The sequence below is a fragment of the Pseudopipra pipra genome, chromosome 4 (genome assembly GCF_036250125.1).
Source record: "Pseudopipra pipra isolate bDixPip1 chromosome 4, bDixPip1.hap1, whole genome shotgun sequence".
Taxonomy (NCBI): Eukaryota; Metazoa; Chordata; class Aves; order Passeriformes; family Pipridae; genus Pseudopipra; species Pseudopipra pipra.
In genome coordinates, this window is record NC_087552.1 from 36,066,718 (window position 1) to 36,081,433 (window position 14,716).

The 14,716-nt window shown below is 34.7% G+C and overlaps 1 protein-coding gene across 4 annotated transcripts in view; it reads left to right on the forward strand.

Moving 5' to 3' along the window:
* The window catches only part of TLL1 (tolloid like 1), a 131,249-nt gene that overhangs the window by 48,910 nt on the left and 67,623 nt on the right, over nucleotides 1–14,716 (forward strand). For all 4 annotated transcript variants that reach the window (XM_064652416.1, XM_064652413.1, XM_064652414.1 and 1 more), the window contains 2 exons: nucleotides 9,403–9,513; nucleotides 13,610–13,690. In XM_064652416.1, the coding sequence (XP_064508486.1) occupies nucleotides 9,403–9,513; nucleotides 13,610–13,690 (192 nt within the window). Of the gene's footprint in view, nucleotides 1–9,402; nucleotides 9,514–13,609; nucleotides 13,691–14,716 lie in introns of those variants that run through there.

Sequence of the window (14,716 nt, forward strand, 5' to 3'; positions counted from 1 at the left end):
AAGAAAGATATTAAGCTCCTAGAGAGTGTCTAAAGAAGAGCAGCAAAGATGGTGAAGGGCCTTGAGGGGAAGCCGTATGAGGAGCAGCTGAGGTCACTTGATGTGTTCAGCCTGGAGAAGAGGAGACTGAGGGGAGACCTCATGGCTGTCTACAACTTCCTCATGAGGGGAAGAGGAGGGACAGACACTGATCTCTCTGTGGTGACCCAAGGGAATGGCCTGAAGTTGTGTCAGGGGAGGTTTAGGTTGGATATTAGAAAAAGGTTCTTCACCCAGAGGATGGTTGAGCGCTGGAACAGGCTCCCCAGAGAAATGGTCACCAACACCAAACCTAACAGAGTTCAAGAAGTGTTTGGATGATACTCTCAGGCACATGGTGTGCTTCTTAGGATGGTCCTGTGCAGGGTCAGGAGTTGGACTTGATCCTTGTGGGTCTCTTCCAACTCAGAATATTCTGTGTTTCTGTAAAATTAAATACTTTGTAGTTGTTTGCCTTCTGCATGATAATGGTCTTCTTAGCAGCCATTCTTTCGCCTCTTTTATATCTTGAACTTTTGTCCCTTTTCTTAGTGACGGGAGAGGACGTATGGACCAGATTTGTAGACAATTTGTAGGTGGTCTTTGCTTGAAGAAGGTTTATCTCACAACTTTCTGCTTGATGTTGGTTTGTTCTCCTGGAAGCCGTTTTTGTATGACAGTCATATGGTGAATGTTTCCATGCCTGTTGACTGGTCAGGATGCAGATGCCTAATTCCAAACTCCTTGAAGGTTTTTAGTTTACAGCTACCTAGTCTATAAAGTGCCTCTGCCTTCACTGGGTTGCACGATTTTTTGCTTAAGTGAGCTTTACTCATAACACTGAAACCCCACTTTCTCATCACAAGTTACACTAATATATGTTGGGTTGAAGAGCATAACAGTTGCAAAACTATAGGAAGTAAACTTAACTTTATTTACAGTGTTTGATGGTTTGTTTGATGATTGTGCTGTAGTTTCAACACTTCAGACAGTGCTGTTGCCTTCCATCTCTTCTGAAACCTCAAGTCATCAAACTAGAAATTCATTTGTGTTTTGAACAGTGTACTACAAAATAACATTTCTCCTGTCCCCAAATGCATTCATGTAAGCTTCTAGCTCTGTTTTTACTTTCTGTTTAGAAGGAAAATAATATTTCAAAATTGCCAAGTAAAACAAGAAAATGTTTTTGCCTTTAATAACAATGCTGAGGTGATTGAGTTCAGGTTCTGGAACAAAAAAATCAGTACTGTGCTCAAGTGACACACAGTTGTTTCATGATGATGAAAGTATTATTTTAATTTAAAAACACCTAAGTCTGCTCTGAGCATAAAATATTGTTAATCATTTGAAAAAGTTATGAAAGCTGTGGTACTTCACTTATGAGATGTAATTTATTTTGTGAACTTAGAGAAGCTATTTTGCCCTGAAGTTTAGACAGTATGAGGAAAACAAAAAGCTATAATACGCCATCTGTTTTACAAAAATTCTGGGAAAAGTAGATACAGTTGATTAATATGGGTGTAAATGTAAAGAATAAAAGAGTTTGTTTAATCTTTTGGCTTGTGCTATGCATTATCAGTTAGCTTGGTAATTCACTTGATTTGGTGGTGCCATTCTGTTTTCTTGGTGTTTGAATGAAAATGTCTAAGGCTTGCCTCTTTGGGGAGGCCTTGTAGCGGCTGCTGTATCTGTCTCAGCCCTAACAGCTGTTTCATGTAGGTGACACACTCAGACTGACAACTTTCTTTCCAACAATTTACTCCATCCTTCTCTATGTGGCTTATTTTTGAAATTATCCATTTTCCCATTCTTTAAGGAACAGAATTACTTAAAATCTGTTCTTAATTTTAAAACAAACTTTTTTTCTTTCATAGTTTTATATGTTTATGTGTTTTCTATATTTAAAAAAAGATTTTACTTTAAGAGTGGTAATTTTGCCTCACGGAGTCCATTCTTTCTACTGTAAGAAAGCTTAGCCATATAATTAATTTCGTAGACCTTGACCCTAAGGCTATTCAGAGGATAATGGAGTTTCAAAGTAAAATGAAGGTGAATATTATAGCATCATAGTTGTCACAAAGGACTAACTGGGGTGATTATGACTGTTGTGATATTATAGATCTGAGTTTCCCCCTGGTGTATTTTTCTAGCCACCTTAATAAAGCTAGCTATAGCAGAAGAAGTCAGCATTTGCAGGTGGCTGGGGACAGCAAACAGATCCTCGTGACCCATCAGCCTTCTTTTCTTATGCCAGAAACAGCAGTCAGTTATCAGTTTAGTTATCACTAAATCAAAGTTCAGCAATGGTTTCTACTAGGGCTGACTTCCACCCTTTCCAGAAAGAGGGAGAATTGTTTCCCTCACTGACTCCATTATTCCGGTGGCAGAAGGAGTGACAGGCATAGGAAAGGATGGTACTCTTGATGCGGTTTCATAAAAAGCAGATCAACATTTGTTGTGTTAAGAAAAATTAGCTGTGATTGTCCTATGTTTCTGGCTATCATGGATCTTTCTGAGAGCCACTGGTTTCTTGCTGTCACTTTCCTTTCAAAGTGGTTGATAATTGCTCTGAAAAAAGTCTTGTGTGTCAATTTTATTTTTTTGTTTTAACTTTTGATCCTTTCTGCTTACTAAAAACTTGAAACAGTAGAAAATTATTATAGAACATATTAATAGTAGGATAGGCAAATGGATCTCGTTGAGATTATTTCTCTGTAGGTTTGTTTTGCCAATATCTGGCCTGACAGTCATCAGTGGTGAAGAAAGTTCTTGGCGTAGCTGCTTGCTGTGCCACTGGAGTGTGCAGACACCTTTGCTGTTTGCTGAGCAATGTCCTGTGCATTCAGTTCAATGTTTAACCCATCTCACGAGGAATAGATTTTACCAGTTACAAAGTAGGTGTGGTGATGATGATCTTACTTAAAAAAAGAAAATAGTTACTGAAAGTCAGGAGGCTTACCAGGTTGAGCAGCTTAACCAAGAATGAAACCTTTCATAGAGTAGCTGTTGCAATATTGAAGAGCCTGTCCTCAAAATACCTTTCAGTAAGTTTAGGAATGAAGTTTGTCCTTTTACCAAAGATTGGAAATTCTGTCAAAACTGTCCATACTCTTTTTAAGATTTTTATTTTTATTTTTTATTCTATTAATTGTAAAGGAGTATGAAAACTCTCAGTAAAAAACAGTAGCAGAAAAAAAAAGGAATTGAAAAAGTCACTACTTTGAAAATAAGAACAAAGTAAAAGCTGAAGTTAGCTCCACGTAGATGGATATCTCTAAATCAAGATTTATGCTGTGTCATGAAGAAACATCTCTAGCAAAACAGTGTCCCTTCTCACAAAGATCAAGCTATACAAATGTCTCCTTTGGTAAGTGAAGGTTTTACCCTGACAAAAGGTGTTACAATTGTTCCATTTTCCTTTGAGTATTGTTTTATATCAGAGGTGTTTCCTGCTTTGAAAAAAATTGGAACATGCCCCAGTACTGCATGCCACTTACCCCATCTGCCCATCTGCGTTATGATGTGATTGCCATGTGCTTGGAAGGGTTGTCTGAAACCAGTTGGCTCTATAGGATGGTTGATGCCTCTCCAGCAATTATTTCTCTTCTCCTGCCTTTGGTTCTACAGATGTTTTCTCTGTCCATAGTCAGATCATACCTGGTTATTTTTCTGTCCTAGTTAGGTCAATTTGTTAGTAGCTTCCGGCAGAGCTTGGAAAACACTGTGGAGGAGCTGCAATGAAATGCTGCACATCTCAGAAGGGGCTCCACAAGTGTAACTTGGGAGCAATGATAGCGAGTTCTCTATTGGATGCTGTTTATTTGCCCTGTCTTGTTCTCATTTTAATGATTTCTAGGAAAAGTGTATTGCACCTGAATGTCTTAATAGGGATGTTGCCTTGGCAGCATCCTACCTATAAACGTGAACACATGGTCAAAGGAAGAAAGGAAGCTAAAAGTGTTGTGCATGGGGAACATAAGGGAAATTTCTAGGAGTGGATAACATGAGACAGCAGTGAGCTGCAGGTAATGCTGTCAATGTGGAAACAGTGTAACTGAAGATTTGAGTGAATTGCATTAAAATTTGTGCTTCTAGGGCTACATCACTGCCATATACAAGCTGGCTAATTTCAGGATAATATTATATGTGCCCATGTGAGCTGTTGTCAAGGGATGTCACATTCAAAAGAACGGAGGAATGAATTTCCAACTGGTATACAGTCGGGAGATGTTACAAGTATTCTGCCATCATTATTTTCTTTTCTGATAGAAGTGGAAATGATACATTCCTTAGGGAAAATTGTTTTCTGGTTGGGAGTTTGAAGTGGGAGTTTGAAAAATAGAATTGGTATGAATGTTGATGAGCGTCCTATTTTATATAATTTACTTTTACAGTATATGGAAACATGGACGCAGCCTGTCAGAGGTGTTACTTCTGTTTTCAGGTGTCTGTGTGAGCTTTCTCAGGTGTATCAAGCTGCTCTGCTGATGCTTATAGTCATGTGCAGATTTGAAAATGCTGCATGGTGAAATTCATGAAGTAGTTAACTTTCTGTTTTGATGTGCCTGTGAAATAGACTGCTCTTGTCTTTTATTTAATGCTGTTAAGTTTCATTTAACTTTTTTCTGACATATTTTTCTTCAATGAAAAGTGAAAGTTATTTGGATAATTATCAAACACTTGATTAGAATAACTTTAATTTCACAATGGGAATACAGAATCAGGTTAGTTATAGTAGCATTTGTTATTTTCCTTTTATTGAGGTAAAATTGTCTTTATTTACTTAGCTCTAATCTTCGCTTTTTCCATTTAGAGTTAGAGGCAGTTATGTAAACTGAATGGATTGTGTGGAACAAAATGACTCACTAAGATAGACTATAATGCACATAGCTGTGTTGTTTCAGGGAAGTATTCAGTGACTCAACTGTGGAAGAGTCTGCTAATTAGAACTGCTGCGCTTGGAGGTTTAGATGAATATCTGCCCTGAAGCTGGGCCAGCACACTTTTTGTCACCTCTTGCTACATGAATTACTGGTCAGACTTTGAAATGTGTTGAGTATCCCACCCCCTATCAAAGGATGTTAAAGAAGCTCTTCAGATTTCAGTTGTGGTTTGCAGTTAACTCTTATGTTTTTTGTTGGCTGTTCTTGGCAGCTTCTGTGAAGGGTATAAAGCATAAACTTCCTATGCTTTCCACTCCCAGTAGCATACCAAAATTTGAGCCTTTTTTTTCAAAATGCCTTCTAATATTGCCTTAATCCTCTCACTGGTATCTTTTCAGTAGAGGAGTAACCTCTTTGTCAAAATAGAACCTGTGTGGCTGATCACAGCTTACATTTCAATTTGAGAAAGTCTCAGTTGAACATGTGTCTAGCCTGCAGAGTCATCAGAACAAATTGGGTCCCAAAAATGGTTTCTGGGTGGTGATGATCTCTGAGGGGGTTGGTCTCTGGGTGCTGTGATGGGTAGTCAGGTGCTCCTGACCTGCCACAAGGCTGAACTGGTTTTATTCTGCTACGCTGCTGATATTTCTTAAGTTTATTGTCAGTTTTGCATTTTCAAATTAAATGAAAAATCTATCTCTAACATTAAGTTCTTGTGATCACAGAGTAGATAGATAGCATAAGAGTTAATATGAAGCAACCTTAAATAAGTAGAGATACATTAAAGTTCTGTTTCAATCACTTTAATAGTTTTTCTGTCCTTTTGTTTCATTTTTTTTCATGCCTAGTTGGTTGATTATCAAACTCTTGATAATTTTCTGGATGAAACTTGTGAATTAAATATCTATGAAAAATGAGTGAGGTGAACAGCTGAACTGGTCAATTCTGTCAGATGTTCCTTAGAGGGAGTTAATAAAGCTCTTAATCCTAACATGCTTTTAACAAAGTCTTTAACATCATGCCTTGCATACCCAAACAATCCTCTGCTTGCTTTCTGTAAGCTTAAGATTGGTTTGTGACATGATGAAGTATATGGACTGACTTCTTCAGATAGTTTCAGGCCATAAAAATTTTAAGGCAGGAGATAAAAATATGGTCTTCTCTAGTTACAAAGTAGTTTGACGCTTACACCGGCATTCCAAAAAATTAAAGGATTCTTTTAACAGTTATGGGTGATACTTTTTTTACTTCTTTTGATAATTCAGGTGGGGTTGTGCTTCAGGCTTTGAAGGGCAGAATTAATATTCAGTGCAGACCTTTCATTGGAAAGAAGATGTACTTTTAAAAAGACAGTTCTCTTTTTATCAGTTGCTGATTGCTTGGACTATATTGAAATTAAATAGCATCCAGTTAACTGTTTTGTCATTTGCTAGGTAAAGTGAAATTAATTCAGAAGATGAGAGGTTTAGTTCACTGAAAGTAAAGTGTCACTTATTAGATTATGATAGAGTCAAATGAATTCATTTATTAAGGTTTCTGCATTACATCGTGTTTGTCATCTTCTGCAAAATAGAATTGTCTTGAGTAAAAAGAACCAGTGGCCTAAAGAAAGTTCCAAACTTTCCATTATACTTTTAATCAAATGATCTTATATATTTTTTTCTTCAGTGTTAACTCATATTTCTTTAATACATCAGGGAATGTAGCTGCTATTGGTCATATTGTTATATTATTGTGGTTTTATTATTTTTAAACTCAACTTTGGCTTTGGTTGCTAATCAAAAGCTAGGTAATGGTCCAGATATTTAACAAAAATAGCATAGCTTTGTTTTCCTTTCTAACCCGACAGACAAAATTGTTACACATTGCCTGAACACTGACGTATATTTTATATATTTGCACACAAATTCAATACTTTTCTATCAGACAAATTCATAGGATTTAGTCTGCTATTTCTATTTTCTTCTTAAAGTGAATGTTACCACAGTGAGATGGTAAAAGTGATAAAGAAGCATCATCAAGGCTAGGGTGAATATTTTCCACTAATTTTTTTCTACTTTATTATTAGTATGAAGTTTGATTTGCCTCGAGTTTTCTTATTTATACATTAGTATTACACACAGAAACCAAAATGATTTCTGCTAGTGCATTTCTGTCAGTGAGGTATTTTTTTGCATCATCTTTTGTTAATTTGGAATCTTCCTTTTGTTAACTCTCAATATCACCAGGAAAGAAAAATGGGTTTGTTATTAAGCTTTAGCACTTCCTCGAGTTTGGTGTGGACAATCTGTGTGACCTCTGCTGGGGCGCATTTTGTCTTTATAGACTGAAATGTTAATAGTTTCTTCTTTTAACCATTTTCTGTTCTGTTTGTTCAAGTTTGCAATCTTTCAGTGTGCTTATACAATGGTCCCTGTTATGAATGACACTCAAGAGAAATCTGTAGAAGATGTTTATAAAAGTAGAAGTAAATAATATTTGATTCAAGTCAGACAGAGACTACTGATTTGTTTCCTTGCTATTCAAAACCCTGATAATGTAAGGGTATTTTCTCCTAGAAGCTTAAGGGAAAAAACCCTAAACCACCTAAAGCTGCCACTAGCTCTTTCTCTTGACCTGATGGTAAAAACCATCACTGGTGAGAACAGGCTGTCTAGAGGAATAATGTAGCCAATGTGTCCAATGTGAGGATAAGAACAGTAACCCTTGGAAGGATAGTGTTCTGAAATGTACCAGAAGTCACTGAACAGTTTTAGTAATGATCTCAAATATTTGTGGTTTCTAAGAAATATTATCTTGTGCAAAAGACTATATAAATGAGAATATAAATATTTGGGAAAACATAAATTGTTTGTTATATTCTTAATTGGAAAGTTTCATTTTCAGTTTGGAACACTGTGTAGGTGATCTGGGGGTTTTCTTAAAGTATTTTACAAGGCAGACCAAAGGCATAGACAATGTGATTTCTACTAGTTGCTTTGTTTTCAAGAAAAATAATTCAGATAGGAGGAAGTAATGTAATATCTAGAAGTTCTTTAGAAATACCTATCTTTTTGCTTAAGTAAAAACTCTTTTTTATAAGGATTTGATTAAACACTAATGAATATGAACATCAATAAATTAGAAATACATAACTTTTGCAGCAACATGAAACTACTGAGAATATTATCTGATGAGTGGTCTCTAAAATGTGACATAAAGAATAGACAGAGAAAAAGAATACTAGTTAACAATAATGTTTAGGATAAGTTTGAATGGAAGATGACCAGAGAGACTGACTTGGAAACAGCTGGACTTTGGACAAGGGTTAGTTGCATGGAAGTGATGAAAACAATTTGCTGTAGAGCTGTAGTGCTGTAGAGCACTAACCAAGCAGTTAGTGATGGCTCCCCAGATGGGAGAAAGAGGGAAAGGAGTTGAAGATGGCACTAAGATTGAACATAGGGGTTTTGTGACTCTGAGGGGACAAATAATAGAGCTATTGACAGAGGCAGTGGGAAAAGGAAGAATTTGGATAAAGATAATGAACAACCCCTTCAGCTCATGTTAATTGGTACATGCTCTGTTGACTTCATTCACAGCAATTGAGGATATGGCCCGTTAAGTTCATCTTTAATGGTAAGTTTAAGTTGTCAGGGAGATCTCAGGATAAAATCTCAGCAAAAAGTAGGTGGAGATGAAGGATCGAGGTTATAGGTCCTGAATTCTTGGAAGTGGGGCTGTATCATGGTCCACTGAGTTGTAGTAGCAGCTTAGGGAAGATGAGTTAACTATGCAAAAGTCAGAAGGAAAGAAACTGGAAGAAAACAGGAAAAGAGAGAAGAAGGAACCCACCAAAAGGGCCAAAGGAAGGTTTGAAAGAGACTGGAGCTTTGAAAAATAAAGAATTTGAAAGCATCCAGATAGTGAGATTAAAATACAAAAGGAAAGTGTACAAATAATGTGAGAGGAAAATAAAAAATAAAAGTGGTTTTTACTCAGTTTACAGAAAAAAGATAAACCTATTAATTATCTGAGGGAAACATAATGTAATATAGAAAGTTAGTGAAACATAATAAAAATTCCTTCAAATAATTCCCATTTTCAGAGAGATGTTAGGAAATTTAAAAGTTGTGGTTTTCGGTAGTGTATGTTTTTACTTCATAGTTCAAATTTTCACGTCTCAGTGTCTTTTCTGCTTTGTTGTATTTACTTACATACTTAATTACATGCTAAAATACTAAAAAGATATTAATAGATAGGTATTACATTTAAATTATTGCATTTAGGCAGTGTGCATAAAAACTAAATAGATTGTAAGATTTTGAAACAAATTATTTGTCTCTTGCTATGTACTTTTCTTTCTTTCTTCATGTAAAAACATAGATCAGTAAGCAAATATACGTGATATATGTTTACCATATACTTTCCCAAAGGATGTAAACATGGCATCATATTCTTCAGATTGGTTTTATTGTCCAAATAAATTCTTTAATTAAATTGAGCTCTTTTTCATTTAAAGCTGTCTTTTGGGGAGATATTGCCTTAGATGATGAAGACTTAAAAATCTTTCAAATTGACAGGACGATTGACCTTACACTGCACTCCAATGAAAGACTTGGCCATAACACAGGTATGCTATTTCAAGCTTGTTTTAACTTATTTTTCCTGTTAGTTAATTCCACATAGAAGGCAATCTCTGTTTTAAATATGGAAAGTCAGTATAATATCTTGGATAGCATTAATTTACACTTAAAAAATATTATACAAGGAGTATAAATTTGCTTTAGGGAAAGAAAGAGAGAAGTAGAAATTTTAATTTTATTCTGGCATTTCTGATAAAAAATATCTTGTTGAACTGAGGAGCAGAAGCTGGTAGAAACCATGAGTGTACTCTGCAGGTGGTCCTGAGGGAAAGCAAATTGTACAAAGCTTTGATTTCTTCACTGAAAGTTCCTGATAGTGGAGAACCTATGGGTTATCCTCAGACAAAACTGGGGACCTTGGATTACCATCTCTCCTTTTGCTCTTTTTTGTGTTTCATCCAGTTCTGTACCTAGATCTAGAAGCAGCATTAGAACATGTCATCCTTGCTATAATTTGCCTTGTCTAAAAAGCAACTATTTATACAGCATTTTAGTATATGTTTATTTGCTATTGTTAACATACAATGCACTGTTGCCAGAACTGCAATCTGATTAACACAGGCAGCTGGATATTCAGACGCATAGATAAAGAGAGATTATTTATGTATACATATGTGTGCTTGCAGAAGAGAAAAAACATAATCCATATCTAAATGGATGTCTATCTAATGTTTAAAAATGTTTATCCTTTCAGGATCTGATTTGTAAATTGATAACTGAGAATTTGTAAATTTTCAGGTTATGATACCATAAAAAGACAAGTTACTTAGGAAAAGTCTGGAAAAAATGCTATTAGAGAATCTATAAATGTAAAATTAAAAATTATTTTCTATTCAACATGTTTTATATGGTCCTGAACTGAAATAGTGTAGCTTATTCCTGATATGTGGAAGTACATTTTTCAGGTGAAAGAAGCAATTTTAAATTTAAGCTTTCAATATTGATAACTTTAAAAATATTTTTACTCTTCCTATGTAGATGTTGTGATTAGACTATTTAGATGACAACTTGCAAATTTATTTTATCTTTTTTTAAATCCACTTGTCTTTTCAAGGCAGGAACAGTGTTGGTAATTTCTAGATCTAGACTTGATTTTAAAATTTTAGAATCAGTGGTCTCCCTGCCTCCCTTCCCCCAAACAAATAGTTTAAATTGCCTTTTGAAGGTATTTCAGGCAATAGTTTTGTTGACAAAATGTAGACTAAGATCACTCATTTCCCCTTGGATTAATGCAGTCAAGTGATTTCTTTGGCCCGATGACTCCCTTTTCTTGTTTTCTTCTTGCTTTTCTATTTCTTCTTTTTAACTGCAAAGTTGTTCTTTTTCATTTTTTTTTTTTTTTTTGTTAATGGCTACAGAAACAATATACATTACTAAGCAGTTTTTAAATTATATTTAATATTATTTAGTTTTTCCTTCCTTACATGTTTTGTGATAAGCACATTATCTTTTCTTGTGGATGGTATCCTATTCAGGATATCGAGTCACCCTGTCGAGGATTACTAACATATTTGGATCAAATTTTTCTACCTGTGTTGCACAAGACAAGTCAATCCAACTGTGATAGTCAGCAGGACTAAACTTTTGACAACAAGCTTGAGGTTGATGGCTTAATTGCTCTCAGTGAACCCTCAGCATTCTTGCTTTTTCTAAAAACAACATTGGAGAACTCAATTTTGCACTGCACACATGTAATTTTTTTCTACATTTACAGGATTCTTGGTGCATAAACTTGGAATTTAGCCTATTTTTGCAAACTGCACAGCCTAGTGTGCTTTTCTCCCCTTAATTCCTGAAATAGCAAATTGCCAACAACTATAGCTAGTTGATATTAGGTAGCAACTGGAAAAGGAATGTAAAATGTCTGTAATATAGCCAGCAAAATGTTACCTTAGTTATAAACACAATTGCAAGCTTGAATTCTGAGCATCCTTTGTAGCTGGTCTTCACAAACTAAAGGTGACATGTGGTAGAAGGGTTAGATACTTGGTTGTAAACCATGAAGATGGAGTGGTGGAGGCACACTTGTCATTGCAACTCTAATTAAAAGCCTGAGGCTCACAGGCCCTGATTCACATTATATGACTGCTCCTTTTGGGGAGGATTATCTGTCTGGATTTGTCAGATAATCTGTGAGCTTCCCAGAGTATGGCTCTTTTATTTTATTTTTCATTCCGTCCAAGCAAAATGCATAATCATTGTAAACAGAAACAACAGTAGAGCTGATAAAAATTTTATGTGTATATTGAGTCCAAACTGCCTAAACCATCTACCTTCTCCTGCTTGAACAGCAAATATAAATTTTTTAAAAACTTTTTTTAGGCTGTGTGGCTTGGCAAGACTTAATATTATTCATATAAGACAGCTTAGTCTAGCTGAGATACTTTTTCTTCTTTAGTTTTCGCTAAATGAAATACACAAGCAGTGGTAAGACAAAAGTGAGAGTTGTTTTTTTTTCTAGAAATATAGTATAATAATTTCCTTAAGTAAATAATGGATTCTCTGGGGGTTTTCTGTTATTTCTGACAGATGATGCTTTTAAGGACTTTTTAATATTCTTTTAGAATCTTTAGCTATATACCTTTTTTTATAAGATGAATGGTAGCATGCGAGACAATTACATTAATGATGATCAATGTTATATTCTATGCAGTATATGCTATAGTTACTATACAACTTGTTGGAAAGGAATGTATTACCTCATCTATCTAAAATGTTTTTAAAAATTTGGAAATTTTTTCTCGAGGGAGCCAGCAACTATGTGACAGTGTAATCCAAATAATTAGGCACATTGTTATTCACTGAGCAACCACACACTAACTTGCCTTTTATGGAATTTTCTCATGTGCAATATGATTTTAAGTTACTGTTTAATGAATGTATATTCTACATATATGTTGAAAGTTTTCATAGGAATTTTGGAAAGATCTTTTTAATGGCAGTTGGAGGTGTCAATGATCTCTTTCCATCTTTTTACTTTTTCTATTGTAAAAGTAGTTTAAAAATTCACTTGTCCTATAACAGATTGTGAATTGTAAAATACAACCTAGTGCAAAATTATGAAAATCACAAAACTTTCTGAACAATTCTGAATGATTTAATTGACTAGTGCAGTGTTGTCAGTGTTCTTGCTTCTGGTTTACTGGTGATTGAAAAGGCACTTGCAGCCACAAAAGGTTTATATGTGAAGGGTGTATGTGTCAGAATGCATGCAGTAAACCCAGAAATGTGTTTTATTTCTGTAAATGGGATGGTAAATGTTAAAATTAACTACTTCATAACTTAGATTTTCGTTACTTGCTGTAATGACACAGATATCTATCTATCTATCTATCTATTTATATGCCTGTGAGGTCTTACTGCAATATACGCCAGCTTGTAATGTTTCAAAGCCTTTAGAGTGCATTGACATCTATTTGCATGCTGGAAAAAAACCCCAAATCTTTCATGGTAAAATCAAAAATATTAAGTTTGCATCAGTTTTGTTGGAGGTTTTTTGTTGGGTTTTTTTTGTGTGTGGTGAAGGGTTGGGGTTTTTTTTGTCGTTTGTTGTTGTTGTTGTGGTTTGGGTTTTTGTTGGGTTTTTTGGTTGTGGTTTTTTATTTTTTTTTTGTTAGGTTTTTTTTCTGATGAAACTTTGGCTGTTTGCTTTCTCTCTTTCCCTCTCTTGGAATGAGAAAATTGTGGCATGCACTCAGGAAATTTCTGTAAGGGAAAGCCTTTTAGCTGTCAGTCAATATAGCTCTGAGGATGTCAAGGTCACCAGAAACAAAAAAAGCTCCAAATAAAGATTAGATGATGTAATTGTCATGACTTGCCTGACTAACAAAGAAATGTTGACTTACATTCATGGAATGCATATTAGAAAATTTTTCAGCTAATAATGTGTTTTTATTGCATTGTCAAGAATACTTGAAAAATTTTTATGCAAATCATTAAAAATATTAAGTTACCTTTAAGTTGCATTGCAGATTTTATGGGATATTTTCTAATTTCTCCAGGCTATATAGTTGCTGTAGGTTTAAGATTCCATGTTTTTAACTTTTGAAAATTTCTTTTTTTTTTTTTTCTTTCCTTTTAAAGGTGGCTTTGGAGAACATGGAATGTCAAAAAAACACGGTGCCCTCTATCAGCTTATAGAGAGGATAAGAAGATTTGGCTCTGGTATTTTCAGTGTTTAAATTAGCAAGTTACCTGATGTCATAGTGTATCATGAACGTTAATGATGATAGTATTTTAACCCTTTAAAACCTTCATGTATTGCTATTGGCATAAATAAATTATAAAATAAATAGTGCAAGAATAGTAATGAAGAGATTAGCTTTTTGTTGTTTTTTTCTTAGATTTCTACATCAGTATCAAAAGCTAAAATACATAGTTTTAAATCTTGTATTAAAAACTGCTTAACTTTGTTGTATGGCTGTGTTCACAGTTATCAGCTCAACTAATATCCATACAGTGTCTTTTCATGGCAGGTAGGCTACGCTGCATAGCTACTAATTTTGTTTGTTTCTTTTTTTTTTTTTCTGGATCCAGGTGGGGCATTCTGATGATTCATACTGTGTTTGAATCATCTGTAGTGTGTTATGCCGAACAAGCACATTTTTATACTAATCATGCTCTTGTCGGTATAAATGTAGTTGAATTCAACAGCCCACAGAAGTGGAATCCCCAATAATACTGGTTGAGTTTACTCACTGTATTTAATGCAAGGAGACTTCACTTTAATATCGTGAAATGTCAACTTCAAAAAGGAAAATATGTAAAACTTCATTGTAATCGTACCACATTTTGTCTAAATGTATCTTGCAAGGTTAACCAGAGCATGGTAACTGCCTTTGCAGATGTACTTTGATATATAATTTTCATTCTTTATAAGAGATTTAAAATTTTAGTATTACATAAATTCTTGTAGTCTTTCACATGCAATTTGGCATAAATTTCTTACCTAGAGTTCTGGAGTGCACTGATAAAAAGAATTTGAAATGGTAAAACATCTATGTAAACATCTGAAGTGGTTCAATAATGATTGCATATTAAGTGTAACAATAGTTTTTCTGTAAAGTGTCTACCTGTTATGTAGACTGTTGCATAATTCCCATTTACACACTTTTTTAATTACAAGGATAAGTTACCTGTTTTACCTGAGTGTGTTGTTTTGGTTTTTTTTTTTTAAATCCCTGGAATTTT